This window comes from Aptenodytes forsteri, unplaced genomic scaffold (genome assembly GCF_000699145.1).
Source record: "Aptenodytes forsteri isolate BGI_AS27 unplaced genomic scaffold, ASM69914v1 Scaffold15, whole genome shotgun sequence".
Taxonomy (NCBI): domain Eukaryota; kingdom Metazoa; phylum Chordata; class Aves; order Sphenisciformes; family Spheniscidae; genus Aptenodytes; species Aptenodytes forsteri.
The window spans coordinates 21,229,792-21,257,412 of NW_008795129.1; the positions used below are offsets into that span (position 1 = coordinate 21,229,792).

The window sequence follows — 27,621 nt, forward strand, 5'->3', positions numbered from 1 at the left end:
GCCGCCGCCATCGTTGAAGCGGGCAAAGCGGTGAGGGCGGAAAGGGCCGGGCTGCCGCGGGGGAAGGGACGTGGCCGGAGTGCAGCCATGGCGGCGGGGAAGCCTGGGGGTACCGGTGGCGGCACCAACCTGCTCTTCTCTTCCTCCGCTACCGAGTTCAACTTCACCGTGCCCTTCATCCCGGTCAGCCAGGCTCCGGCTATACCGCCGGGCCCCGCTCTCCTGGCGGTATGGAGGGCGGCCGGGGGCTGCTGAGGGGCCGCTGTGAGGGAAGCGGGAGGGCGCGGAGGGCTTGCGCGGGAGCCCGGCGGGGCAGGGCCGGGGGAGCCGGGGCCTGCCAAGGGGTGCTGCGGGCCTGGTCGGCCTCTGGGCCCGCTGCGTGTCGGTTAGACCCTAATCTCTCCGTAGAGCTCTCTGATCTGGTTGTCGCTGCCAGCTGTCGGGCGTTAAAGCTTCAGGAAAGACAAGCTGCTTGAGATGTATATGTTCCGCTTCCTTGCGTGTGCTTAATACTTGGTGTTTAGTTCCGTGTCTAGGGAGAGGGGATGATTATCGTTTTCAGTTCATTGATTAGCGGATTTGTTTCGGCAATTAGAAGTTGTCAGTACTTCCGTTCAGGGGTGTACTTCGTGTTTTCACTTTTTTTAAGCTCCTCTTCCATGTTATCTTCTATTTTCCCCGAGTGAAAATAGCATGTTAAGCAGACACCTTGAATTTCCTTGTTAATTTAACCGTGGTTTTAATATCCTTTCCTTCTAAAGCCTCAACAGTGTTCCAAACACATGCACGTGCAACTTAAAATCTGATGTTCAAACAGTTTCAGATAAAGGAATGGATTTTTCTGGAAATGTGTTCAGTCTGAGATTAAAGCCCTAAACAGTAGAAATGCATCTAGAAATCAGATATTTTAAATTTTACTGCATTGGTACATGTTGACTCCAAAATCCAAGACTTGATTTCAATGCTGATGTATCTTAGCTAAAATAAGTATTAATATAGCTGGAAATCAGTGGAGCACATCTCTGTAGATTTAATAAAATGTTTGCCAAGTATGGCTTTGAAACATTTTTTTAGATCGACTACATTTTTTTGGGTGGGAGGGATAAAAGCATTAGAATATTATTCCTACTTACCTGAGGTATCTAGGTAGCTGATATATTTACTACTTCCATTGTGCAATCCTTATAGTGTTTACTTCTTGCAAATATACATTGTTTTTCATTTTTTAAAAAAAGTAATTTTTAAGTGCTAGTCTGGCCAGTAGCTTTGCACAGATGACTATCATGTGGCAATTGCCTGAAGACTTTGAAGCTAGCCAGGGAGAAAATCTGATGTGATTTCATTGATGTGATGAATCATATACTCTCCATGTCACTTAAAATTTAATCGGATGAAGATTCATAGTTTTGCAGCTGGAGTGAATTTCAGTGCCAGAGGTTGTGCCACATTCCATGTCTGTCCAAGTAAGGCCCCCCTAGCCCCCAATTAAATGTTCTACTTCTGTGGTCCATTGCACTCACCATTTGTCCAGCCAGGTGTCATAGGGATCTGGCTGTGTAGAGCAGTTTGTATCTTGAATCATAGTTTGAAGCAGAAAGGAACAAGCTCTTGAGTTTGAAGTTTAAATTGTGTAAAATGTAAAAAAGAATTGATCTCAGGAATTGCTTGACATCTGATAGCCAACGTTAGGAAGCTCTGTGCAGTCATAAGTTTGTTGTATCTCCAAGAGTGAGTAATAAGTGTTTTGTGCTTTGCAGGCTGATGATAGAAGATACATTCTCTGGCTCAGGTGTGGGTGAAGGAACCAATAAACTTACTGTAGACAGAGAGGAGTGTTCCCAATGAGGAAGTGGACTAATGTTACTTGTGCTTGTCAGGTGACAATCTGTGAATGACAAGGTACCACCTTATACAGGGAGGGATATACAGGAGGTTGTCACACAGTCACTGTTGAAGAAAGACTGTTTTGTATATGGGAAGAATACTGCCCTTGTATGTCAAAACTGTGCACTCATAGGAAATTTTTAAATTTGTATGAAGTGCTTCTTTTTCTGCCAGTCTGGGCTTATGTTCCAACATAGTTTTTGCAAAATTAGAAAAAGGCCAAGTAGAAAGTAATGCACTGTGTTGGAAAACTTTGTGTGTGTGTGTATATATATATATGATGATCTTAGAGGTCTTTTCCAACCTTTATGATTCTATGTATAATTTTTGTTTTGGCAGAACTTTTGTCAACCTCATTTTGCAAGGAAAGATACAGTTAGACTAAATCTCTGAACCCTAGTTGAAATTGGAGAACAGTGTTTTGTGAACAGGCATTTGGTAAAGGCCTTGAAAACTCTTCAGCACATTGCTACATGTTTATCGTGATCTGACATGGTGAGATGAATTGCCTGCTCTGCTACCGGTTATTTTGGAAAGCAGGGAACTGACAGTGTGGTATGCAGTATGCTTCTCTCTATTCCACAATATTTATGAAATGTGAAAGGAAGAGGAATTTTATTGTTTAGAAGTTGAGACCTTTTATTTAGTATAAATGGCTGTTCTGCTTGTAGTTGGGAGATAATCCATAGGCCTGACTTCATAGTGGTCATTGCTTATAAATGGTTTTAGTATTCTTCACATGATGGTTCACATACATAGGTTTTGTTCATCAAAGTGGAATAAAAGCTATAGGTGAAAATAACAGAAATTGATAAACGCAGGTGATGCTTGCCTCAAACTGACACTGTCTGAAAAGACTGCTAAATAAAAGATGGTTAAAATAGTCCTTTTTAGTCATGGCAGCTGCTTCTTTTATGATTAATTAATTAGAACAGCAGCTTCCTAGGGAGACTTCACTGTGGATTCCCCTGTGCTCCCTTGATACTCTATATTACAGTTATATTGGCTACAGATAAAGACATTTGTTATTGGCTGCTTGTAGCTGCAGAGATGTTTGGTCTCTCTCTTTGGCTGGGGACTGCATAGCAGAGAAGCAATGATAGCTCTGTGGTTTCTTCCCCACAGCCTGGGGATTATTTGATGGCCAGAGCAGATGACAACACTCTTATGACTTCTGCAGATTGCATTGGCTGCTTGCAAGGTGCTCTTCCCTCAGCAGGCAGTGATGCTCAGACCATCCCAGGTTTAACTGAGTTTACTGCAAGACCTATGATAATGTCAAACCACTTTTCTCCCCACTTGTTCCTAGATCACTGCAAAGCAGAAAACTGTGATTGACCAGGACCTGGTTTATGTATTTTCTCCATGCAAAAGGGCAGTCATGGCCTTGCACCTTTTAAAGCCCTCTCCTGCAATTATGCAGAATGAGGACTTATTTTTCTAGCACCAGAGATTTAGCTCTTGTGCCAGAGTAGGATTTGTAGAGACAACCAGAGTAAGTCTTGCTCATCGAGTGACTTGGAGTGATGAGTTGTGGCCACCTTGCAAGTCAAATGGGAAACCTTGCGAGGGCACTGCTGAAGGAGCAGGCGAGAATGGATTGCTTAACCAATAGGTTTGGTCTCTTTGGGAATGTCCTTAAGCTCTACTTTTGAATTTGATCTTGGAATTCTAAAAACTAGAGCATAAAGTCCCATGCTTGGTAACAGTTTTCATGGTGAAAGGAAATTAACGAAGGTTGCTCTTGCATTTGGTAGGCATAAGGGAAATTGGAAGGGATTTTAGTGCCTTGGAAGCAGGGTTCTTTGCCAAGTTGGCTTGGGAAGGCCCTGACTTCAGTCATATTTTGGTCTCGTTTCAGATTTTTAATTTTTGTTGCTTTATCTGTGTACACTGAGTGACTTTTATGGTCCATTTTAAATGTTCTTGAAGACTTTGTATCTTTTGTTTCATTTTATGGTGTGTTTAATCATCAAGGATGTGTAAGCTTTGTAATACTTTTAGCTTTATGGGGGCCAACAGAGTTTTGGAAATAGCTGATAATGTTACAGAACATTTTGACTACATACACTAACTGGTTTGAACCTCTCACAATATCTCTAGTGATCTTTTTGTTTTTGCAGATGATTCTGCAGATGTTGGTGAAGAGGACAGCTTCTTGGGTCAGACTTCTGCAAGCCCCAACCCACCACAGACTTTCAACTATTTCTCTCAAGTCCCTAGTAGCAGTGATCCATTTGGAAGTATTGGGCAGCCACCCTTAACAACTGTTGCACCACCTGTTGGAGCACCAGGCTTCTCCAGGCCTCCAACTTCACTTCCACTTGTGTCTGGGTCGCAGGATGGGCAAAATGCCTTTTCACCGCATATTCCCAAGTCACAGTCCTCTTACAGTGCACCACCTACTTCACAGGTGGGAATCACAGCTTACCAGACTCCTCAGCAGAGCTGTCCCCCGCCTGCAAATGCGTCTACTCTTCCCCAAGGAACATCTCAGCAGGGGTATAACCCTTATCGGCACACCACCCTGAGCAGCAGAGCTAACCCATACCTTACTCCGCCACAGCTGCAACAGAGTCATGCACCTCCTCACCCACCATCCTCTGTACCACCTGTCCAGATGTATCAGACACCTCCAGGATCATTGACACAGGTATATGAATAATTCCTGATGTCCTGGTACCAGAACAAAACCATTTAAGTCACTTTCCTCTTTGAATTGCATATTTTACCTTCTGAAGGTTTTTCTTTTCCCCCAAAAAACTCCCGAAAAAATCTTGAAGCGTTTCTGATAGCAAAATCTTTGCACTTGAACTAGCCTGGAACTGTTGCTTTAGGAAAACTTCCTGATCTTTGAAGTGAGTGTACCCTGAGGCTGTATCTGCATGAGCCTCTGGTGTCAGAAACAAAGCCAGGTTGTGAAGTTCTCTTGCTCTTTTCTGTCTGTTACTGAGTTTGCTGCCATTTCAGCTGTGCTGCTGCATTGTTTGTGCCTCTGCTGTAAATGAGGTCATTCAGCCATTTGCAAGATACAGGCTAAAAATCTCTTTTCAAGCTGGTTTTGCTGGTGAAGCCAGGTTGAGGATTTTGTGTGATGTAAAGCGTTAATCTCCATTCTTTTTTACCATCACAAAGACATTACTAAAATAATGTAAATGGATTAGTAATAACCTGACAAGTTTTCCTTGAAAACAACAAAAATTGTTTTTATTTTGCCTGAGCTATTGCTATATTGCTGCTATTGTGAATAAAGAATAGAAAGATTATATAATGACAAAAAACATAGCAAAGACAGTAGAACCTGAACAATCTGGGGTTTTAGATTAAAGAATTTCAGAACTTCTGATTGCTTGATTTTATATTTGTACAGTATATTCGTCATTGTTTTTTTTTTTTTTATTTGTATCGACCAAAGCAGTTGTTACTGCTGACATCACTTGCTTTTAGTTGTACTAACTGGGATCTTTGTACAAATTTATTTTGTATGAGATCAGCTTTATGTAGGCTCTAGTCCCTTTCAAAATAGTTTTTTTTCTTGCGTCACTGAGGCTACATTAGAGTTTGAAATCTGCTGAGGGGGGCACTTGTTAAAATTGACAATCTTTATGCAAAAATGTAATTATGTATAAATGAATAATGAGAAGAATACGTTTTTGTTTACATGTCAAATTTGGTGGCCATAAGAAGTAAGCTCAGCCTGAGTTTTGAAAATTTAAGAGAATATTTTAAATCTTACTGGTTTTAGGTAGTCAAGATGATAGACCATAACAGTTTTTAACAGTATTTGTGGGAACGAAATTCACATCCTTTCTTAATTTAAAGAGGTGTAAGTTTTCAAAAACATGACAAAGTGGACAGCTTGTCTATAACATTTTTAGAATGAAAGATAATGTTCTTGGGGGGAAAAATGGTAGAAATAAAGGCTCAGAGTGTTCTCTATAGCAAAGTATAGATCAGTTCTGTAAAAACTATGTGAGATTGAGGTGATGAACCTGTATGTATTTTCAGTTTCCACAGTCTCAGTCACAGCTCCGAGCTCCCAGGCCTGCAGGTCCACTGGTCCAGGCACCTCCTGTTTTGCTGCAGAACCAATATGAGCCGGTTCAGCCTCACTGGTTCTACTGTAAGGAGGTGGAGGACAAGCAAATATGGATGCCATTCAGCATTCTGGATTCTGCAAAACTAGAGGAAATCTATAATTCTGGTCAGTTATGAAAATCTTAATTGTATCTTATTCAGAGATGAACAGAAGGAAGATACTAGAGTAATGCCACTCGCGTATGGAAGAGTGATATGGCAGTAATAAGTAATATTAATACATATCTCGAAAATGTATTTTGTGCCACAATTTATTCGCTTACGTTATCTGTTGCTTGATGCTGTCAGTGTTAAAATGTACATCCCTAGTGGATATCGCATTTTCACATAGAACTCCTAGTTACCTGTGTCTTGGTTTGCCTTTTTGTTAAACTCTGTCAGCTCTGGAATAGGTATTCATATTTGGGAGTTGTTCAAAGCTCTTTTGGTTGTGTACAGAGCATATAGAAGTGTTTTAGGAGCTACGCAATGGTTGTCTGATATTACAAAGCGGAAACTATACATGGTTATACAAGGTTTGTATAACCATGATATAAATATCTGTCTTAATAGCTTAATATTCATCACAGGAGTGATTGGTGATGGGGTGAGAGAGAAAAGAGATTGTATGTGTTAATATTGTAACCGAGTGTGACTTTTGTGTCATAGTCCAGCCTGATCCTGAGAGTGTGGTTCTGAGCACTGATGGGGGACGCTATGATGTATACCTCTATGACAGAATGAGAAAAGCTGTTTACTGGGAAGAAGAGCCTTCTGAAGTGAGACGGTGCATGTGGTTTTATAAGGGAGACAAGGATAGCCGGTTTATTCCTTACACTGAGGATTTTAGTGATAAGCTAGAGGTTAGTATTACCTTTACATAAATTTCACGTTCTTTGTATTTATGACCTTAGAAATACTTCTTTGTGTTTCATTAAAATGATTTCCAGAACGCACTTTCTGGAATATAAGTAAGCAAATCCTGGAAAGGGGAGTGGCTAGAAGGCCACGTTGCTCATGCATAGGTCCTGCACCACTCTGACCTAAAATCAACTTGTGTAGTGCTTCACGTGACACTTTTGTATAAATAAAGTTACGTAAATTATAACCTTAATATTACAGATGCTGCACGAGGCCAAAAAATAGTTTGGCATACTGATTTTGTGTAACTTGTTTACTGTTTCAGGCAGAATATAAAAGGGCTGTAACTACAAATCAATGGCATCGGCGACTTGAATTCCCAAATGGGGAGACAATTGTTATGCATAATCCCAAGGTAATAGATTTTGGTGATTGGTTGTTCTCACAAAATTCATTAGGGGTGAATGAGCAGATGGGTGGAAGTGTAAATTGAATGCAGTCTTAGCCTTGCTTGAAGCGTATTTGTTGATTGGTTTGGATATGTGTGCGTTAAAGATGATAAAGTTTATAGAACACTGAATTCCTGCTTGCTTCGGCATGCTGTCACGTGATTAAAAGACAATGCTTTCTGAAACCTAGGAAGAATAAGGGTTTGCATGGTAAGTATTTCGACTATGCATAACTGGCAGCTAATGGGAGGCAATTTGGATTAGTTTAGCCTCAGACAGTCTGTATGAAATGGAAGGTAATTTAAACTAAGACCTTTCACATGGAGAAGAGCATTAATCTAACTATAAGGTAATTAGTTTGTGTATCTAAGCCATGAGAAGTCTTCCACTGCAACTATTTTTAGGCCATGACAAAGTATAGCAAATAAAGCTTTAAAAGTTATTCTAAATACTCTGCTAACACTCTCATGTGATTAAAACATGGACTTCAGCCTTATTGCCCAATGCTGTTAACTGTTCACTTTCTCAGATGCAGTAATTAATAAATAAATAAAATAAGCCAAGGGCCAGAAAGGATCACAGTTGCTCCTACTTTAAGCAGTTACTAATGCTGGTTAAGGAGTTCTGTCCAGTAAAAACCTAGAGAAGGAGCACTTAAATCACTTGGTGTCATAAATATGAGTTCAGACTATACCGAGTCAGGGTAAGTCTTATGCCATGCTACTGAATTCCCCACTTCCTAGGATTTCTGGGCTACTTTGAATGTTGTTGTCCTTCCCTGAAAAGCACTGCTCTCTTTTTTTTTTCTTTTTCTTTTTCTCTTTTTTTTTTTTCTTTTCATTTCCCCTCATGATAGAGTAATTGTAAATAGGGGTAATGTTCAGTTTCCTCACATAAACAGTAATCTGCTAAGAAAGAGTGGATACTGGGGTCTAGGAAAGAGGAGCTTGAATAATGCTTGTTTGAGGAGCTAAAATTGTTAAGAATCACTGAGCAGGCCAGCTTCTTCAATTAGTGGTTACTTTTGTTTAAGTCATCTGGTTGCTTTTCAAGCTAATGAGAATTATCTGTGTTATTTCGGAATCTAATTTTAGTGAAGCTGTCGCTGCCACAAGGAATAGCCCTAGGGTTTTCTAAGGCTTTTTTTTTTTTTTTTTTTTAATTTTAATATGTGCTAAATAAAGAAAACAGTTGTCTCAGATGCAAGGTAAAGCAATCAAACAAAAAGTGTGTTAAACGATGCAATGCTTTCAGACTAACAATATGAATCATAAGGTTTTTTGTGTTTATAATTGGACAATGTATTTTTTTCAGGTCATAGTTCAGTTCCAACCTTCTGCCGCACCAGATGATTGGGGCACCACTCAAGATGGTCAGGCAAGACCGAGGGTGGTAAAACGTGGAATTGATGATGACCATGATGAAATTCCTGATGGTATGTGATTACTGTACGTGAGTCTGCAGCTTGAGCAGTCAGCTCAGTTTGGTTCTGGGCAAAAGTTGGACAATAGTGGGTGGAGTGGCAATGCACTGTTAGTGCCTGGAGTCTAAAGATTAAAGTTGGTCCTTCGTGTAAGCTGCTTGAAAGAGGTTATCTGGTTTTGGGTTTTTTTAATCAAAGGAGTCCTGTGGGCTGTGTTATATCCTGAACCATCTTATGTAATAGGCTTTATAAAGCAAGTATATCTTAACATTGCTTGACTCAAAACTTCACCACTGCAGTACATATTGGTACTCTGAATTTTTTATTTTCTTTTTCTACAGGAGAAATGTCCCAAATTGACCATCTAGTATTTATGGTTCATGGCATAGGTCCTGTATGCGACTTGAGATTTAGAAGCATTGTTGAATGTGGTAAGTTTTTGCTTGTTTAATGAGCAGTTGTATTAACTGTTTAAATGTGGGTCTCTGTATCTCATATTCAGGTAAGTATGTCTTTAAAAAAAAAAAAGTCTCTAATGTTAAGAAGCTCAATTTCTGGTAGGACTTTTTCCTGATAATGTTCCAAAAGCAGAACCTGTGTTTTGTCAGACTTACAGCTTTAACTGTTATTATTAGTCCTCAATATTAGACTTGCAGAGTGGTTTGGCTTTTGGGGTGTGTGGGGCGTGGGTTTTTTTTGGGGTGTGAGTATATGTGTTTGCTTTGTGTGGTTTGTGTGTGTGGTGGTGTTTGTGTGGGGTGGTTTTTTTTGTTTGCTTTTTTTTTTTAAAAAAAAAATACACTCCAGCACAACTGAGTGAATTAAGAAGGCCATGTCTGGTCATGGAGTAAAAATGCATTCATTGTGAGATAAATAGAAGCTTGCTAGAAAATCCACTTTTAAAAAAAATATTTTTTCTTATGGTTAGAGGAGTAATACTTGCAAAGATTTTTGCACTTCGCAGTTTCCTTCATTTGTATTTTGACTATGTCTGAAATTGGAGAGTGGGGAAAAAAGAAAAGAATATTTGTAATTGTGTGTTACTTGAGTACTGCTACTATCAGATTTTCATTACTCCTCTTCTTTACAGTTGATGATTTTAGGACTGTTTCTCTGAAGTTGTTGCAGACTCACTTTAAGAAATCTTTAGAGGAACGTAAAGTAAGCAGGGTGGAATTCCTCCCAGTTCACTGGCATAGCTCTCTGCATGGAGATGCAACAGTTGTAGACAGGTGAGTATACTGTTCAATGTTGTGAACTTCATACAAGCTGCATCTTAACAGTTTTCGTAAAGTGGATAAAAAGAAAAGTTAATATGCTCTTTAGGCTAGATGAATAAATGTATGACTGGGTTACAAAAGAGAATCGCTAATTTTTTTAAATTAACATTTTGATGAGGAGTATAGGGAAAGCTGGAAAGGCATGTGGAATATTTTCTCTTGTTTATTTTCATGACACTGAGTGACAGGATATGTATATGCACACACATTTTTTCAATACTGCATTTTCATGAAAGTGGCTAATGCGTTGATACGTGGTGATGAGTGAGTGTGTAGAGATAGTGATCGTAAGTATGAGGTGGTGAGAATGGGGATGTATTGTCCAGCAACAGGTATGTGCAATTTAGAGTGGAGAGTTTTCTCTCCTGTACCTTCCTGCAGTCTCATTGAGTCTGATCCTAGGAGATGTCAGTGTCCTCTTTCTGAAGAAGGCATTGAGCCCTCTGTTCAGTCCTAGAGTAGTACCTGAATTATGATTAGGCAGTTAAGCTGAGATTATTATTATTATTTTTTTTTTTTAAACAAAGTATCTATATTTGGGTAGGAGAGTTACAGCATTTTAAAGTCTATTTTAAAATCAGTTCTTGGTGCCTATCCCTTTGCTGTCGCTTGACATTTCAAGCTGTTTTCTCTTGCTCAAAGATGGGGAAGTAGAAATTGCAAGGGTAGCAACCTGTACCACTTAGAGCGCACGCTGGTGTTCTCCAGACTGTTCTAGCTCAGTCAAGTTATACTGCTTTCCTAGAGTCTTAAGTCTTTTATTCTCATTTGAACGCTGCATTATCATGAGGAATGAAGATCCTCATTCTTCACTGATGAAGAATTGATCAGAAGAGGCACTGATTGCCTGTTAATCAAACCAGGCAATGCTAACTAACTAAGGCAGTCTCAGTTCTCTAGCAATTCCATTGCAGCTGTCTTAACTCCAGGCAGGCAGATGGTGATGCCAAGCTTTTTCTCCAAAAAGAGAGCATTATGTTGCCTGTTACTTCAGTTTCACCTTCAGTTTTTATATGCAAGTTCTTTTTGTCTTCCGCTTCTACCAATCTGCTCACAAAACTTCCCTGTTAATATGAGAGCAGTGTTGGAACAGCGAAGAGATTATTTCAGACATCCCTTCAGCCTGGAGAGAAAAAAGGGAGCCGTATCTTTCTCAATTATGTACAATCAGCAGATAGCACTAATGTATGAACCTGCAAGGCCAGAAGGCTATATGGGTTTTTTTAATGTCTGTAGAGACCATATCTGTAGTATTTACACTGCGGTTCTACTACCTGTCATTTCAAAAGTTAACAAGTTCTTATCAGCATTTCTGTAAAGGCATTCATGCTTCTAATGATTTTGTGTTACTAGGAACATAAAAAAAATCACTTTGCCAAGCATTGGACGCCTGCGCCACTTCACCAATGAAACACTCCTTGACATACTGTTCTACAACAGCCCCACCTACTGTCAGACGATTGTGGATAAAGTGGGGATGGAAATGAATCGTTTGTATGCTCTTTTCATGAGTCGCAACCCAGACTTCAAAGGAGGAGTCTCTGTGGCTGGGCACAGTTTAGGTAATTATCTAAGGAATTGATTTGGGATAAAACCAGCATTTCTACACTAAGGGAAATGGAACCTTCATTAAGCATAAGGCTAAAATTACTTGGTAGGCATGGCTGTCTTTCAGAATACTGGTGACTAAAAGTCAAACAGCTCTCAATAGCTAAGTTTATAAAGCTTTGAGAGAAGGTTAGTACTTCATGGATGCATGCATTTCCCCCTTTGCCCCCCCACCCCCTTAGTTTCCTTCATGAAGACTTAGTGTCTAATTTGTGTTTAAAAGTTGACAGGTTATCTGGTGTCTTGTTAGGTGGGTAACTTCTGTGTCTCAGAACCCCCACTTACTAAAAGTAAGATAATTTTTTGGAGCATAGAGTAAGTGTTACAAAGACATATGACATACTGGTTGGGGCTGGTACTTTTCCTCCAGTTTGGCAAGCAATCTAAGATGGTTAAGGAAAGACAGTTTAATCATGGCAACTATATAAAGCTATTTCACATGAATGGGGGGAAAAAAAAAGGTTTGCTCTTTGCTGAGAATGATTGTGTTCAAGTTAATATGTGGGTATTTTAGTTTTAATTCAACCATCCTTTTTGATCAATCTATACGTTGCTATTACTATTGCATATAAATCTTGCTTAGGATTTAGGGACAAGAAAATAGGACATTTTTCCCAAGGCAACTTTAATTCCTGCTTCCAGGTTCCTTAATTCTATTTGACATATTGTCTAACCAGAAGGACTTGGCTTCATCAGTAAATACTGGACCGTTCTCTGGTGTTAATGGGACTGTAAAAGACGTGGCTGTTCATGATAAACAGGTAACTTGCATGCTAGTCTTTCCAGGCAAATAGATCTGATACTTTCAGCAACTTTTTCTTAAGTTTTCAGAATTTATTAGCTGAAACACAGTTGTGGGTTCTGATAGTACATTTTAACATGTTAATGGAAATGTGCAGTTTTGTAAATATCGTCAATTCTCAGGACAAGCTATTTGCATCTCTCTCAAATTCCAAGTAAGCCAGTAAAGGGATTTGATCATGAACATCAGCTTTGACCCTTGTGGACACGTAACTTGGTCTTAACAGTATCTGAATGGTGGGAGAGATGCGTAAGAGGGAAAGAATCTATCTGTGTTCAGGCTAGAAACAGTGACCAGTTGTTTGATGATTAAAAGGAAATATTTTTGAGTGTCGGAAAGCTCAAGAAACCTTTTGCCTCTCTTAGTAATTTTTAAATATGTATTTTGCTGATCTATTATTAGTGGAAAATCTGTATCCTGCTTTACTAAAAATGGGCATAAATTTACAAAGCTTACATAATAATGTTTTTAAGAGAAAGTAATTAAACTTGTATTTACTTGCTGCATATTGGCTTTTCACTGTTAGATGATGTGATTCTGTTTCTGTGCTGTTTTTTTTTTTGTTTTGTTTTTAAGGTGACTGAAGATACCAGTTCCTTGGGCTCCTCAATTACTACTTCTGGTGATGACTTTTGTGAGCCTGAAGTAGATGATGATGTTCTTACTTTGCAGAAGACTCTGGAAATGCTTAGTTTGTCGGAGTATGCAAGCACATTTGAAAAGGAGCGAATTGACATGGAGTCTCTGGTAAAATAATGTTCATTTGACTTATGAGGATTGCCAGGGTATGGAGGCTTATGTTTGGGTTTTTTGTGTTTTGTTTTGTTTTTTTAAATGAGTTTAGTGTACCATGAGGCGTGAAAGCATTGCAAAGGGGTAAGATAATTAATGTCTGACATGAAGACTAAACGTTATGTGAATTTTTTTTCTTGAGGTTTTTTTTCCCAATTATTTTGGGGCACTTTGTATCATGTCTCTTTAATTTTTTCCTTATTTCTGTAGCCTCATAAAATGTCTTATCTAATTCATAAGTCATTGTGAATAAGAAATGATATATGTTACTAGAAAAGTTATGAAGTATGCTTTGATGTGTGTGGTTTTTTTTTTTAGCTGATGTGTACAGTCGATGACCTGAAGGAAATGGGGATACCTCTTGGACCAAGAAAGAAAATAGCTAATTTTGTAAAAGATAGAGCAGCCAAGCAGGTAAGTACATTTTTCAGGAATGAAATAAGAAGTTGTTAAACAAATGTAACTGACTTCCTTGCTGTGGAGTAACTTCTATTCTTTAGCACACTTGTTAACATCATGGATATATTAAAGGAATTTTGTCAACTGTGAAATGAACTTTTTTTTCCTGGTTTTGAAACTTGTCTCAAAAGGAACAAAAGAAAGCAGTAGCAGAAAAGAAAGCAGTGCTGGCTGCCACACTCCAAACTCAAGAAGATGCCCAGAAAGCAAAAGAGACGGTTAGTTCTGTCTCCCCTTCAGAGTCTGGTCAGCTGCACTCAAAGAGGAAGCTTCCAGTTGGTGCATCCGTTTCTTCTGTGAACATTGACTATGAGTATTTTGAAGTTGGAACTGGCCAGGTGAGACTACATAGATTGAAATGATTCATTTGGAACAATACTGTCCTTTTGCTTGGTTTTGTTTTTTTTAATGTTGATGACTTTGTGCTACTTCCCTTGATTGTTGCACAAAAGTTATGTTTATGTAGAACTTTACCGTTTGGCGGGAGGGAGGGCTGGGAGAGTGGGTTAGATTACTGAAAAGCAAAACTTACTATAACAAGGATGTCACTACAATCCCTTTTTTCTTTCAGCAGTGAGTGAGCTGTAAACATGGTGTGTTCCAGAAGCAGAACTATGTGAATGACATAATATTGAATGGTTCTGTGGCGTTACATTTAACATGGTAGCCCAAATTGATCCATTTATGCTGTTGTATTTAAGTTTTACCTCAAACTTAACTTAAAAAACAAAACTTGAAGACTTCCTGTTTTAAATCTATTTTTTTATTTTTTGTACTTTTGAACTTTTTTTTAAGAAAAACATTTCAATATTATAGTATTAAAATGTACTAGTACTATAGTATTAGTATGGAAGAGGGCAATGCAGCTGAAGCTGAAGTACTGTGAGCATGTGGTTGATTTAATACACAACTTGTTTTTCCTTCCTAGTTAAGCATTATATTAACTAGCTGGCAGTTCTGAGAGATTATGTATCTGATTTCTGTCTGGTAGGTTTCTGTGGTTTACAGTGCCTTGGACTTTGAACCAGATATTTTCTTTGCTCTTGGTTCTCCTATTGGTGTGTTCCTTACTGTGAGAGGCGTGGAGAAGATTGATGAAAACTACAGGCTTCCTACTTGCAAGGGATTCTTCAATATCTATCATCCCGTGAGTAAGCAGTACTTTCGAGATTTGATTTTAGTTGATGCAGATGACAACAATGCAGAATACTAAGTTTTAGCCTCTGAGCATTACACCTCCTGTTCCCCTACACACATTTCCCAATACGCCCTTTTAAAAAAAAATGACCCAAGTGAAATATATATTCCAAATATTTGTGGTCTTTTACTGCAAAAGTAAAGTAGAGCTGGCTATAGGTTCCATACCTAGCATTCTAGGCATGGGTTGGCTTGATAATATTTTCCCTGTTCATTTTCAGAGCTTAAAGAACTTTTTTTTTTTTCTTTTTTCATTAATTTCAAGCCACTCTTGTGGATTTTTATAAAGTGTTTGTATTTGTGCCATTTACAGGACTTTTCTGAGTTTCCAGTTTAGATTCTGGGAAATTTAGAAATCCTTAGAGGTTTTGCAGTGCATACATTTGTCCTTTTCTGTCCCATCTCACTTAACAATTAAACAGTGACATGTTGGTAGAGAACATCAGAGTGCAAGGAAGTTTTGCTGCTCTTTCACTGTTGTGTTTCCTCTCTTAGAATCTCTGTCTGTAGGAGAGCAAGACCTAATTAGTTAATGAACCTGCTTAATCTTATGATTAAACTAAATGGCCATGAACTGAGTTTCTGTAAACTGAAGTAGAACAGCATTAAAAAATAGTTCTCTATTAATCATAAATAGGGATTTTTTTTTTTTCACTGAAATGTGACAATTAGAATAATTTCTAAGATAACTAAATGTCGATGTGTTGTTTCTTAACAGCTTGATCCAGTAGCTTACAGGTTAGAACCAATGATCATTGAAGACATGGATTTAAAACCAGTTCTTATTCCACATCATAAAGGCAGAAAAAGACTTCATTTGGGTAAAAAGAAAACTTATTTCATATATGGATCTCATTCCTAATTTACTCATTTGATGCATTAGAATATTGTAAAATTTCAAGAGACTAATCAGTGTTGCTGGATATCTAACTCCATGTTTTTCATAAATGTCAGAGGGGATTCCTCCCAGCCCCGTAAGTTGGGCATTCACAACTGCATTCAAATGTAGTAATCGTAATTCCTCCAGATTTGAGCTTCTAATTAACAAAGTTCCTTTTCAAAATTGCTGTACCTCACTTGTTCACCTTAATTTCTAAGATCATGTGAAACAGAAACTAAATTTGCTGGTTTCTTTTACCTTGTCCCTAATGACCACCATGAAGTGTTTAACCAGTGTCTGTTCAGTATTGGAAACATTGAGGAAAAAGGTGGTTCCATAGCCGTTGGTGGGCAGGGACTGGATTTTGTTGCTCACGAGTTTTCTTTTTTCATTAATTTCAAGCCACTCTTGTGGATTTTTATAAAGTGTTTGTATTTGTGCCATTTACAGGACTTTTCTGAGTTTCCAGTTTAGATTCTGGGAAATTTAGAAATCCTTAGAGGTTTTGCAGTGCATACATTTGTCCTTTTCTGTCCCATCTCACTTAACAATTAAACAGTGACATGTTGGTAGAGAACATCAGAGTGCAAGGAAGTTTTGCTGCTCTTTCACTGTTGTGTTTCCTCTCTTAGAATCTCTGTCTGTAGGAGAGCAAGACCTAATTAGTTAATGAACCTGCTTAATCTTATGATTAAACTAAATGGCCATGAACTGAGTTTCTGTAAACTGAAGTAGAACAGCATTAAAAAATAGTTCTCTATTAATCATAAATAGGGATTTTTTTTTTTTCACTGAAATGTGACAATTAGAATAATTTCTAAGATAACTAAATGTCGATGTGTTGTTTCTTAACAGCTTGATCCAGTAGCTTACAGGTTAGAACCAATGATCATTGAAGACATGGATTTAAAACCAGTTCTTATTCCACATCATAAAGGCAGAAAAAGACTTCATTTGGGTAAAAAGAAAACTTATTTCATATATGGATCTCATTCCTAATTTACTCATTTGATGCATTAGAATATTGTAAAATTTCAAGAGACTAATCAGTGTTGCTGGATATCTAACTCCATGTTTTTCATAAATGTCAGAGGGGATTCCTCCCAGCCCCGTAAGTTGGGCATTCACAACTGCATTCAAATGTAGTAATCGTAATTCCTCCAGATTTGAGCTTCTAATTAACAAAGTTCCTTTTCAAAATTGCTGTACCTCACTTGTTCACCTTAATTTCTAAGATCATGTGAAACAGAAACTAAATTTGCTGGTTTCTTTTACCTTGTCCCTAATGACCACCATGAAGTGTTTAACCAGTGTCTGTTCAGTATTGGAAACATTGAGGAAAAAGGTGGTTCCATAGCCGTTGGTGGGCAGGGACTGGATTTTGTTGCTCACGAGTACACATCAGATCAAGGTGCTATACTTAAATTTTGCATACCTAATAAGGAAAGTCAGTTTTGCTGTACAGTTGACAACATTACTGTTGTACAAGTTCACAAAGCCCTCCTGAAAGCCTGTCTTCAGGCACTTGGATGGAGAAATTCTGCAGCATTCATACTTTAGAATGGTACGTTAGAATGAGTCTGCTTTCCTAGACTAGACGAGGTACTTGTTAAGGAATGTTTTAGGTTACAACTCTCAAAAAGTGTGTATAGTAAAGGAGAAAAATATGGTCTGTTGCTCTTTACTGGTTTTTCTTTGATGTAGTTGAATGTTCCATGGAATAGTCATGACCCCTGAGGTAGCAGACCCATGTGGTTCTAATCAGTTACTGTGAAGAGCTCTCCTTCATTCAGAGTTTCCCACCAGTATTGAATGGCAGCTTGGTTACTGGTGACACAATTACTGACCTGTAGCAGAATTACAGGCTAGAGTTGTCTGGGAGCGCTTCTCCAGATTCACTACTACTGCAAGAGACATTGGTAGCTCTTCTGGTCTCTTCTGCTGTGCTGGAGTTTGAAACTAGCCTCTCTATAATAATTTTCCTTTAGTGTAGGATGTTAGGGGTGAATGTGGGTGATGGTGGTGTTGAGGGATTGGCTGGTGTAACTATTTTTGTGGACCCTTCTGGACTTGGAGGCTGTTGGACTGTTTCCTGTGCTAGTAGGTGTTAATTCATTGACCCATACAATGAAAAATTAATTGTGTATTAATTACATTTCACCTAATCTTTTTAAATGGAATATAGAAGCAGGAAACATGTTCATGACATAGCAGGCCTGTTTCTCCTAATACTTGGGATGTTTTTTGAACAGGGTTTAATCATTCCAGTCTTAGTTTATAATTTTAAATCCTTCTACTATGGTGAGTGATTGATTGATTGATTGATTGATTTTTAGAGTTGAAAGACTCTCTCTCTCGTATGGGATCTGACCTGAAACAGGGTTTTATTAGCTCTTTGAAGAGCGCATGGCAGACCCTCAATGAATTTGCACGTGCTCATACATCTTCAACTCAGCTACAAGCGGAACTGGAGAAAGTAGCTAACCAAATTAAAGAGGAAGAAGAAAAGCAAGTGGTAGAAGGTATGTGGACACATTGTTGGTTTTCTTATAACTTATTGATCTCAAATTAGTAGAAACTTGAGCATCCTAGTAACTGTTTGCTATTGATTTTCCTGACCCTATTAAGGAGGCCTCTGTGCATTTGGGGTATTAATGTTAAGTGTAGGATCTATTGCTGCATTTTTTTGTCTTTTAGGAACGGAAAAGTTAACTTTTATTGAAGGATATTTTAGGCTTGTGTTTGTATAACCTTTCAACTTTCTGTTAGAAGGGCAGGTTTCTAAATCAGTTGTGTTTTCTTTCTTCTCAGGGCAAATGAGTACAAATAAATATTTATTTGTGAGATTTATTCTCTTCAGTAGTGTTCTGCTGAGTTTTTGGGATGAGCTAAGAAGCATTTAAGTATGTGCTTTAACAGAAAAAAATGCTGCTGAGGAAAATAAACTTAAGTCAGATATAAATATTACCCCTAATGATACCAAGGGCAGGCTTCCCACTTGTGAATTATCTGTTGATGTTTAGTAATGCTGGCTTTGTGTATACTTACAAAGACAAAACATTCCTCCTAGTTTAAATTGAGGACAGTGATTGACTCTATGCAAGGGGGATGTAAAAATATATTATTTCAGGTTATTTGCTTGTGGAATGACTGGATCTGTCTATGTATAAACAGTGGGGTTTGTTTTTAAAATTGCTCAGCTACTACTTTATGTGAGCTATTCTTCAAACAAACTCTGTTTAAACTGTTATGAAAGAAATAAGCCTATAGTTCCAGTAACCTTTCTGAATTATGCAGTGGCATGCTAGTCAGTTGAGGCTGTTGTTATTGTCTTATTGCAAGCACTTGGAAATTGTAGCAGGGAAAATGGGTGATATTTCTTGATTATACTCAAGCAAGCTTTGCTTGAAAATAGTTTAAATCTTAAACTCTTTAATTTTAGCTGAAAAGATCACAGAAAGTCCAGACCCTCCAAAAGATGAAGATTTTTTAGTGAAGGTTGGAATGCTAAATGGAGGACGTCGTATTGATTATGTTCTACAAGAAAAACCAATAGAAAGCTTCAATGAATACCTTTTTGCTTTACAGAGTCATTTGTGCTACTGGTAAGAAGAAATATTTGTGATTCTGTAAATACTGCTTTTCTGATATAACTGTGTGTCTTTAAATGTTGGTAATGACATGCCTACCATTTATCTTGCTCCTATTGTCTGTTACTTACCTGTGACCAGTATGATAATAGCTAGAATCATGTTTCCTGTCTTGAGCATTTTATAATGAAAAGTCAGGTGATTTCTGTCAAAAATCATGCCCTAGTGTTTCACTTCAAGTACGTTTTGACAAAAATAACTGGGTTTATATACACAGGTCTATTTTTCAGGCGACTGCTGATTTGAGAAGTTAAACATTGCAAAAGGACCAACCAATTATAAAGCTACCAGAATAGGAGTTGTTCTAGTGGTCGATGTGTATGCATATGACTTAGGACACCTGAGTTTTCTGGGTCTTTGTAATCTTTGAAATGTTTGGAAAAGATGACTGTCGAGTTGGATACGACGTCCTCATCACTTAATTCTGAAATGGCCTCTTGTTTGGAAAGATGTTGCCTTCCCACACAGGCATACCGTAAAGATAAATTTGTTATGCTCTGGATGCTCAAGTGTTATGTAATTGAGACGATTCAAGTATTAAGGAAAACGGTATATATGACTGTCCATGAATGTCAGTCTCAAGGTGTCACACCTAGATGTCACTATTAGCTAATCTCATTTCAAAATAAAATTCTGTGTTAGCACAAAGTAAACCTATTGTCCTGTTTGCAATAAAGACATTGCATACTGGTCTCTTGAACTTTGACACCTTTAGCTACAATCATTTTCAGAACAAAGAGAGCTCCAGGAGCATTTTGACAACTAGTTTTTCAAATAAAACTATTCATGAAGGAATTGTATTAGACTACAATATGTAGTAAAACTTTATTACCTCTTCATGTTGGAATGAAATTGCTGGGTATTGATGCTCTGCTATCAAAGATTAACAAATAAAAGGAAGAAAAAAGGCACAGTGGATCTTCCTGTAAATTTGGATGGTTATGATTTACCACTTGTGTACAGTGGTTGCTCATATACGGAACAATTTATAGAACAAGAAGCAGAGTTTGGTGTCATCATGGAGTCAGAGCTGCAGTACGCCATTGCCTTATCTGGATTTGGATTTTTTTTTAAGTGCTTACATGTTTCCAATGGAGAAAGATATATTTCCAGTTATAGGAATAGCAGTAACTATTGACCTATTGTATTTGCCCTTATGAGTTGGCTCTGGTTTTTTGGTATGTCATTGTATGCATTTTATTACTGTCATAAAATTAAGCACACATGAAAATACACAAGATGTGGAATGATAGAGCAAAGGATGTGTAAACTGTATTTGGCAACACAACAGCACACCTTTATATGTAAAAGACAAGCTGGGATGTCAGTTGCTGAGCTGTGCAAAATGCTCTTCCGGGGGGGGGAGTGACTGTTTTTGTCTTCCAGTAAGCAAAATACTAGTCTCTTGTTCTGAGTTAGCAGGTGCTGGACAAGCGGCGCTCTACACTATTTTTGAAGGTTTTGATTTTCAATAGCTAATAATTTTTAGAAGCAGGCATTTTTCCAGAGATTAAAATACGGAATTGAAAGCATTACCCGAAGGATCATATTAAAGTCGATATCACTTGTATTGTTAAAGATCAGTAGCTGCTGGAGAAGGGATTATGAAGGCTGCAGTGCTGATGTGTTCCAGCACTGTTGAGCATTGTGCTCTTGCAGGGCTCCCCGAGCAGTTGGTGACCCAGTGGTGGCAGTGCCGTTTCGTGGGTACAGTTGAAGGAACGGGGAGCTCTTTTCCACAAGGCGGCAGCCGATCATTGCCAGGTTTTTAAAAACTTGCTACCCATAGCTTTTTTTGTCATTCAAGTAAGGAAGATAAGCACGATGGTTAATGACCCAAATATGAGAGGGTTGGGGTTTTTTTTGTTTTGTTTTTTGGTTTTGGTTTTTTTTGGAGGGGGGTGGTGGGGAAAGCCTAAAATGAAATGATCTGTATGTTAGAGAGAACAGAGCTTCCATGTTGATCCTTCTGCTTGCTTGTTTGCTTGTTCGTTTAATAGTGGAGACCGTCAAGAAACGTGGTTAATACCTCTATGCTCAATTGTGGAAAATATCTGTAGTCCCTTAGCTTGCACATTTAAATCTGTCCTGGTGCTCTGTAAATGATGTTCCTCACATTTGGACGATCACAGTTCTGACCATCTAAATCTCTTTTACTGTCTCCCTGTGTCATTTCTTTTAAAAAGCACAGGAAGCTACCCTATCTAACAACCCCTGCAGCTTTGGAACTTTGTTAAAATTTGCCTGTTTAACTTTGTTATTTTTTACAGTGGTTGTTACTCTTTTATATTGGTATTGTTTATGTGTGTTTAAATAACACTTTATAGGCAAATAAGACAATTACATCTGTCTGTGTTAAATTTAAATTGAGATAGCCTGAAGCTTTAATTTTGAAAAGGGGAGGGAAAACACCGACTTGGAAACATGGCTGTAAAATTATATTCATCTTTAAATTATTTGAGAACTTCCTTACTTTTTAGTGGTAAGGAAGAGAGGAAGACTATGGATATTTAATATAGTCTATTTACAAGGAAGTGCCAGCCAGTTAGGAGAGAAGAATTAGAATATTGTTGATAGAACAGGCAAGGCCAAGTTTTGACAATGGGCTGATAGATGCAGTGGAGCAAGTAGAGGAAGGAAAGCCTTGACAAGTAGAATGTATTCTTGGTGGAATACATTCAGGAGCCCATCGCAGACAAAAAGTGATAGACTATTTGAGGAGATTTAAGCTAAATGAGTAACATCAAAGAAGTGGATAGAGAAGGGGATTTCAAGTTGCAGCCATAGTAAGTTAGGGAGGACAAAGTGGGGGAAAAATGCAGTAGAAAAAGGTAAATGCATAGGCTAGGTCTGATAGCAGAAATGATCCAAAACTGATGAAGAATTGTAGCTCAAAAGAAGTTGGTAGTGGTAAGGCCATGTTCCTGAAAGATAAGGACTAGGGCAATAGGTTGTGCAAACTTTTTAGAGAGCTGGAATGGGATGAAGTGTGGCTTACAAGAATTAGAACATGGACCATACCAAAATAACACTTTTTTTTTGTTTGTTTTTTTTTTTTTAAATTCTTCATAGGGGATCTGAAGACACTGCCTTGCTGTTTCTCAAAGAAATATACAGGACTATGAATATCAATCCTGAGCAGTCACAGCATTGATGTATAGAAACATGAATTTGTAAGTTCTAGTATAACTTATGTACTCATATTCAGTTCAGCTGCAACTTAGATGTCTTTACCTTCCCTTTTTCCTCTGAAGTTTAAATTATGAAGCAGGCAGCCACAAAGTGTCATTTTGATTGCAAAAACAATTTCTAGACTTAAATGCAGGGGAAGTCTTCAAGTTCTTCCCCCGCTTCATTCCCAAAAGATATCTGATGTTAGAGTTTTTGGTATGGGATAATAATTGCCAGTACAAATATGTTAAAAAATACAATCTCTCTTTATCATGTTTCAGTTGTTCAGTGAATGTTCAAGTGTAGGAAAACTTGGTGTTATTGGATATGATGCAACTTCATTTACAGTGCAGTAGGTTAAATAACACCAACAGTGTTCCAGTGTTGTAATGTGCGTATTGTAGTATTGGTTGACCAACTGTGCACATGTATGCCAGGGAAGAAGTTGCTTCTCTCCTAAGAAGGTGTTAAACATTGATAGTAATAAATTACTGAATGAGACATCTATATATGCTAGTATTTTATTATCTTTGTATAGCTTAAGAATTTCAGTAGAACAAGTGGAACAATATAGCATGGAAGTTGGTTCACTTTGAAAAGAAATTAAATACACAATATAATTGAGTATCTTAGACCTGAAATATACTTGCAGGTATTTTTATTTTAAGATGTGTGTGTCCTAACTGAGGATCTGTATTGCACCAGTTTGCATCACTGGATGTTGTAGAAAAGGCTATATTCTCTTTTGAGAGGCAAGGAGGAAGAAATATGCACCTTGCCTTTTTGGAATCATACAGCAAGATAGTTTCTGACGTATTTCTCCAATTTTCGGAAGAACTGATAATGTCAAGGTACATAATACCTAGTATGAAAAGAAATACTTGACATTTCAGAGGAATATTCTAGATATCTTTAACTACTACCATGCAGTTTTAGTAGTCTTTTGTAACAGAATGCTTCTGATGGTCAGTTGATAGCATCTTTTTAAAAAATGAAATGTCATAGCTGATCAAATGCATTTTTTAAAGCATGGCCAAATAATAGGAAGAAGGCACTGTTTGGCTGCACAGATCTGACAGTGGTGTATCAGTTATCACAATGGCTTATGCAGAGTCTCAAGTCATAGTTGCAGAATTTTTTCTCTGCTTTTATTTCTTTATGACCACTTAGGGTGAGATCAAATGAAGCTTATTGCTACAGAAATAATTCTTAGTCTCATTGAGGGGGATGGGATGTGACAGTTTATCACCACAAAGCTAAAAGTGGGTTTGTTGCTTAGCTTCAGCAGATGCTGGGATAATTGTATTTTTCATTGAGAACTGCACAGTCGGAGGATGGTTTGGCAGGGGGTCATGCAACAAAGCACAGTCGAGGAAGTCTGTGTGATTGTAATACCATTAGGAATTGCTCAGAACTTCTCTCAGCACTTGCTTTGAGACTAACAGTATTTGAGACTAGGATTCAGATCCCAGAGGCTTAAATGGGAGGACAGTTAGGGCCCACTGGGATGCACTTAATGACAAGTGGTATCTTGGGAAAGCTGCACACTACAAGACCAGGATCTCTTTTCCATGAGAAGAAATGTCTCTACATACACTGTGTAAAATATTATTGCATAAGTCTTGCAGTAGGGGAAAGAAGAATTCTCCCCCAGTGTTAGACAGTAGTCAGGTAGGGTTGGCATGTGGGTTTTTTCTTTTACTTTTTTTTCTTTTCTTTTAAGAGCTTCAAATGTGAAGGGTGGCAGTGTGAAGGTAATGGATTATCCCGCTGTGCCTATGACAGCAACATCCATTTACCTATCTAAAAGTAGATTATCTGAAGAAACAGCCTCTCTATTTGTGGGCTGCTCAAGGGAAAGAGTAAATGGCAAAGGTGGCTCTGGGATCCCTCTTCATACTTTTCATGTTAATTGATTTGAATGCTGAGACCTCACCACTTCCCTGTTTTGATGTGCAGAGCTACCTCTTGCTGTCCAGTTTAATTTCATGGTGTCTGCTGTCAGCAGAGGGAAATAGACAGGATCTACTAGCCTGCTTGCCTCTTCTCAGGGATGTTGATCTTTATGGTGCTGTTGGCCAGTGCAGATCCCTTTAACTTCTTGGGGACTGTGGTAGTTTTGGAGCAGATAAAAATTTAGCAGAGGCAAGCTAAGGGAGGAGCTGGATGTTCGGTTTTATCTCTGGTCTGAATTAGCTGATTGTTTTCTTTTGGCAAGATGGAGGGAGCTGGCCAAACGGTGTTCTTAAAAGCAGAAGAGGGACTAAGGTGGCCACTGTGCTTCATCATACAGAGGATGAATTTTGAAAGCAAAAAGGGGAGCATTGATGCACAGCATCTGCTGCATAGTACGTTTCTGTAGTGTTCTGTCTTGGGAGGTTTTTCTTGACATCTACTGGTAACTTACTCTTAACTAAGTCAGTCAGTAGCGTTAACTATCTTAGCTAAAATTACATATGAGAAGAATTCATTGCACTTAAAATTGACGAGTAGCGACCGATCTCTTTGCTTCTAATCACTGATAAAATAGTACAAATGGTATTAAAACCTCTCGAGTTCTACTTTTATTTTGTATGAGTGACTTGATTTAGCTCTTCTAGATCATCTTGAAGCTGTTCTTTGTGAAACAATAATGCAGGGTTTCATGTAAACAATGTAAAGAAGTGCTTGGGACAACTTTAACACATAAATTGGAAATTCCATTTCCTGTATCTATTTTGGTATCTTGGTTGAAAGGAAACTGAAAACACTAAGATGTTTTTAAATGACTCTTGCAAATGAGAATTTTGTCCTTTACTAAAGCATAGCCACCACTAGCATCTAATTCTTTTTATTAGATTCACAGGAGTATCTTTCACTGTGTTGGTTAGAAGATTTGTTTAAGTTACTATACACTCTATATATTATTCTTATTTTTACAGCTCTTTTTAGAGGGCCCTGGTGAGGGAGGAGAATGCACCAGCATATTAAAGCTCGGCTGTATAAACTACCACATCTTTATTTCCATCTCTATTTAGAGTAGGATAATTTCTTACCATAAGTTAAAGAATCTAGTAGCTAATTAAAATGTATAGTGAATGACATCCTATGCGAAGTTGTTGTGAGCTCTTTTTGTTTGTAATTGTAATTGCCAATTTGTGTCCACAAAAAGTATATTTCAGGAGCTTATTGTATTAAAAAATTGATAAAAAATGTGTATGGATTTTTAGATCTTTTTGAGTCCTCTTGAAATTGAATGTTGGCATATTTCGTTTTATTAGTACTACTGCAAGAATAGAGAACTTGATATATTTCATATTTCCCATATGTACATGTTCTGTTTTCTCTGCACAGCCATACCTGTTGCTCCGACAGACCTGGTGAAAAACACTTTGAAGAACATCTAGTATTTTCATAGTTACAGATGACAAGATAAGCATCAGACTTTTTTCCTGCTAGTCCAGAACTTGCTCAGACTCTACCTTCTTGTGTCACTTCAAGCAAACTTAAATTTTGAGATGATCAGCACTGTCATTCAAGAGATGGATGGAATGACACAATTTTGATCTTAAAAGCAGTTTAATTGTACAGTTGCCAAGTACAAAGTGATCGCTGAAGAAGTTTTTTTTTTGGCATGCAAATCATTACTTCTCTCCTTCAGCTATCCTGTCTTAGCTGGCTGTCAAACATGCTTTGCCTATCAAGGCAGCATGTCCTTATTAAAAAGGACTTGTTGAGAAACAGCAGTAATCTGCTTTTCTTGACACGTTTCTTGGTCCACCTTTTCAAAATAAAATGTGAACTGTAGTTATAACCATCTTTAATACAGATTACACAAAACAATTCATATTTACTAAAAACTAGCAACCAGAATAATTTTCTTACTATTGTAAGTGTGATGGAAATTATTTTATAAAGACCTTTTTAAGCCTCTGTTAAGAGTTTTATTGTGGGTTTTTTTTAAGTAAAAATGAACCTTTGACTTTGAAACTGTTAGAGGTTTGTTACAGCTAGTTCAGTGTTCACATCTCCTGAAATGAAGAACAATTTAAAATAACAATTTGGTCTGGTAATTAAGGTAATTTTAGTGAAACTAGGCTGCAGTTGTGAGAACTAAAATACTTACCTTGACCTTGCAGTTTAATATCTCAAACCAGTTAATGTAAATAGAGGAATCTGAAGCTTATGGGTGCTAGATAATAATCTAGGTCCGGACCTGCAATCCAAACTCCATTTTCCTGTAATGAAGTTGAGATGAGTCGGGTAGTATGAAATCCTTTGAATTCATGTCTCTGAATACTGAGCTTCTGTAGCTTTCCTCTGGCTTCAACTTACATGCAAATTGTGGCTTTTCTTAATATTAGTGACTTAACCTTACTACTGACTAATTGCCTCTGTTAATTGCAGTAAATGAATTTTGAAATGCAGTATGTTTTTTTTTTTCCCCTGGTATATGTAAAATACACATTATTGTGTATATATTTTGGTTATTATAATTAAAAATACCTTACTTCCAGTGGGTCCTTACAGCAAGGTTTTGTATTTCATCACAGAAAACAGGTTGGAAGGGACCTCTGGAGAGGTTACTTAGTCCAGCTCCACTGCTCAAGGCAGGAGTGGTTTTGGGCCTTGTTCAAGGATGGAAATCCTTCACCTCTCTGGGCCCTATTCCAATGTTTGACTACTGTGATTGCAAATTTTTTTGTAATATACAATTGGAATTTCCCAGGTGAAGCTTGTGTCTGTTGCCTCTTGTCCTTTCTCTGTGCGACTTCAAGAATAATGTCTCCATCTTCTCTTGTACTTTCACATTAGATAGTTGTGGACAACAAGAAGATTTTTCCTGTTTGGCTTCTTGAGACTGAACACTTTCCTTGACATCTTCTTGCATGCCGTGTGCTGCGGCCCTGTAGTCTTCCTGGGACTTTCCACTGGACGTGCTTTAGTTTATCAAAGTCCATCTTGTTCTGGGAAGCAAGTTTGCCAAAGGAAACTTTTTATCCAAAACAAACGTATTTGTATCTTTGTAAATTAACCTCTGAAGACCAAGTTTTCTAAGCTTTACAATCTGCTTTGTTAGCTAGAATACAAATAATATATTTAAAAAAA

The 27,621-nt window shown here is 37.9% G+C and overlaps 1 protein-coding gene across 1 annotated transcript; it reads left to right on the top strand.

Moving 5' to 3' along the window:
• The first annotated feature begins 55 nt into the window (after window positions 1-55).
• Window positions 56-27,621, top strand: SEC23IP (SEC23 interacting protein). Its single transcript, XM_009277918.2, has 19 exons — window positions 56-226; window positions 4,002-4,537; window positions 5,893-6,088; window positions 6,631-6,824; window positions 7,148-7,237; window positions 8,586-8,706; window positions 9,036-9,125; window positions 9,785-9,926; window positions 11,328-11,536; window positions 12,225-12,343; window positions 12,961-13,131; window positions 13,495-13,590; window positions 13,767-13,973; window positions 14,627-14,782; window positions 15,551-15,653; window positions 18,049-18,234; window positions 19,155-19,317; window positions 22,435-22,535; window positions 25,867-27,621. The coding sequence occupies exons 1-18, from the start codon at window positions 88-90 to the stop codon at window positions 22,514-22,516; spliced, it is 3,000 nt and encodes a 999-aa protein (XP_009276193.1). The 5' UTR covers window positions 56-87; the 3' UTR covers window positions 22,517-22,535; window positions 25,867-27,621.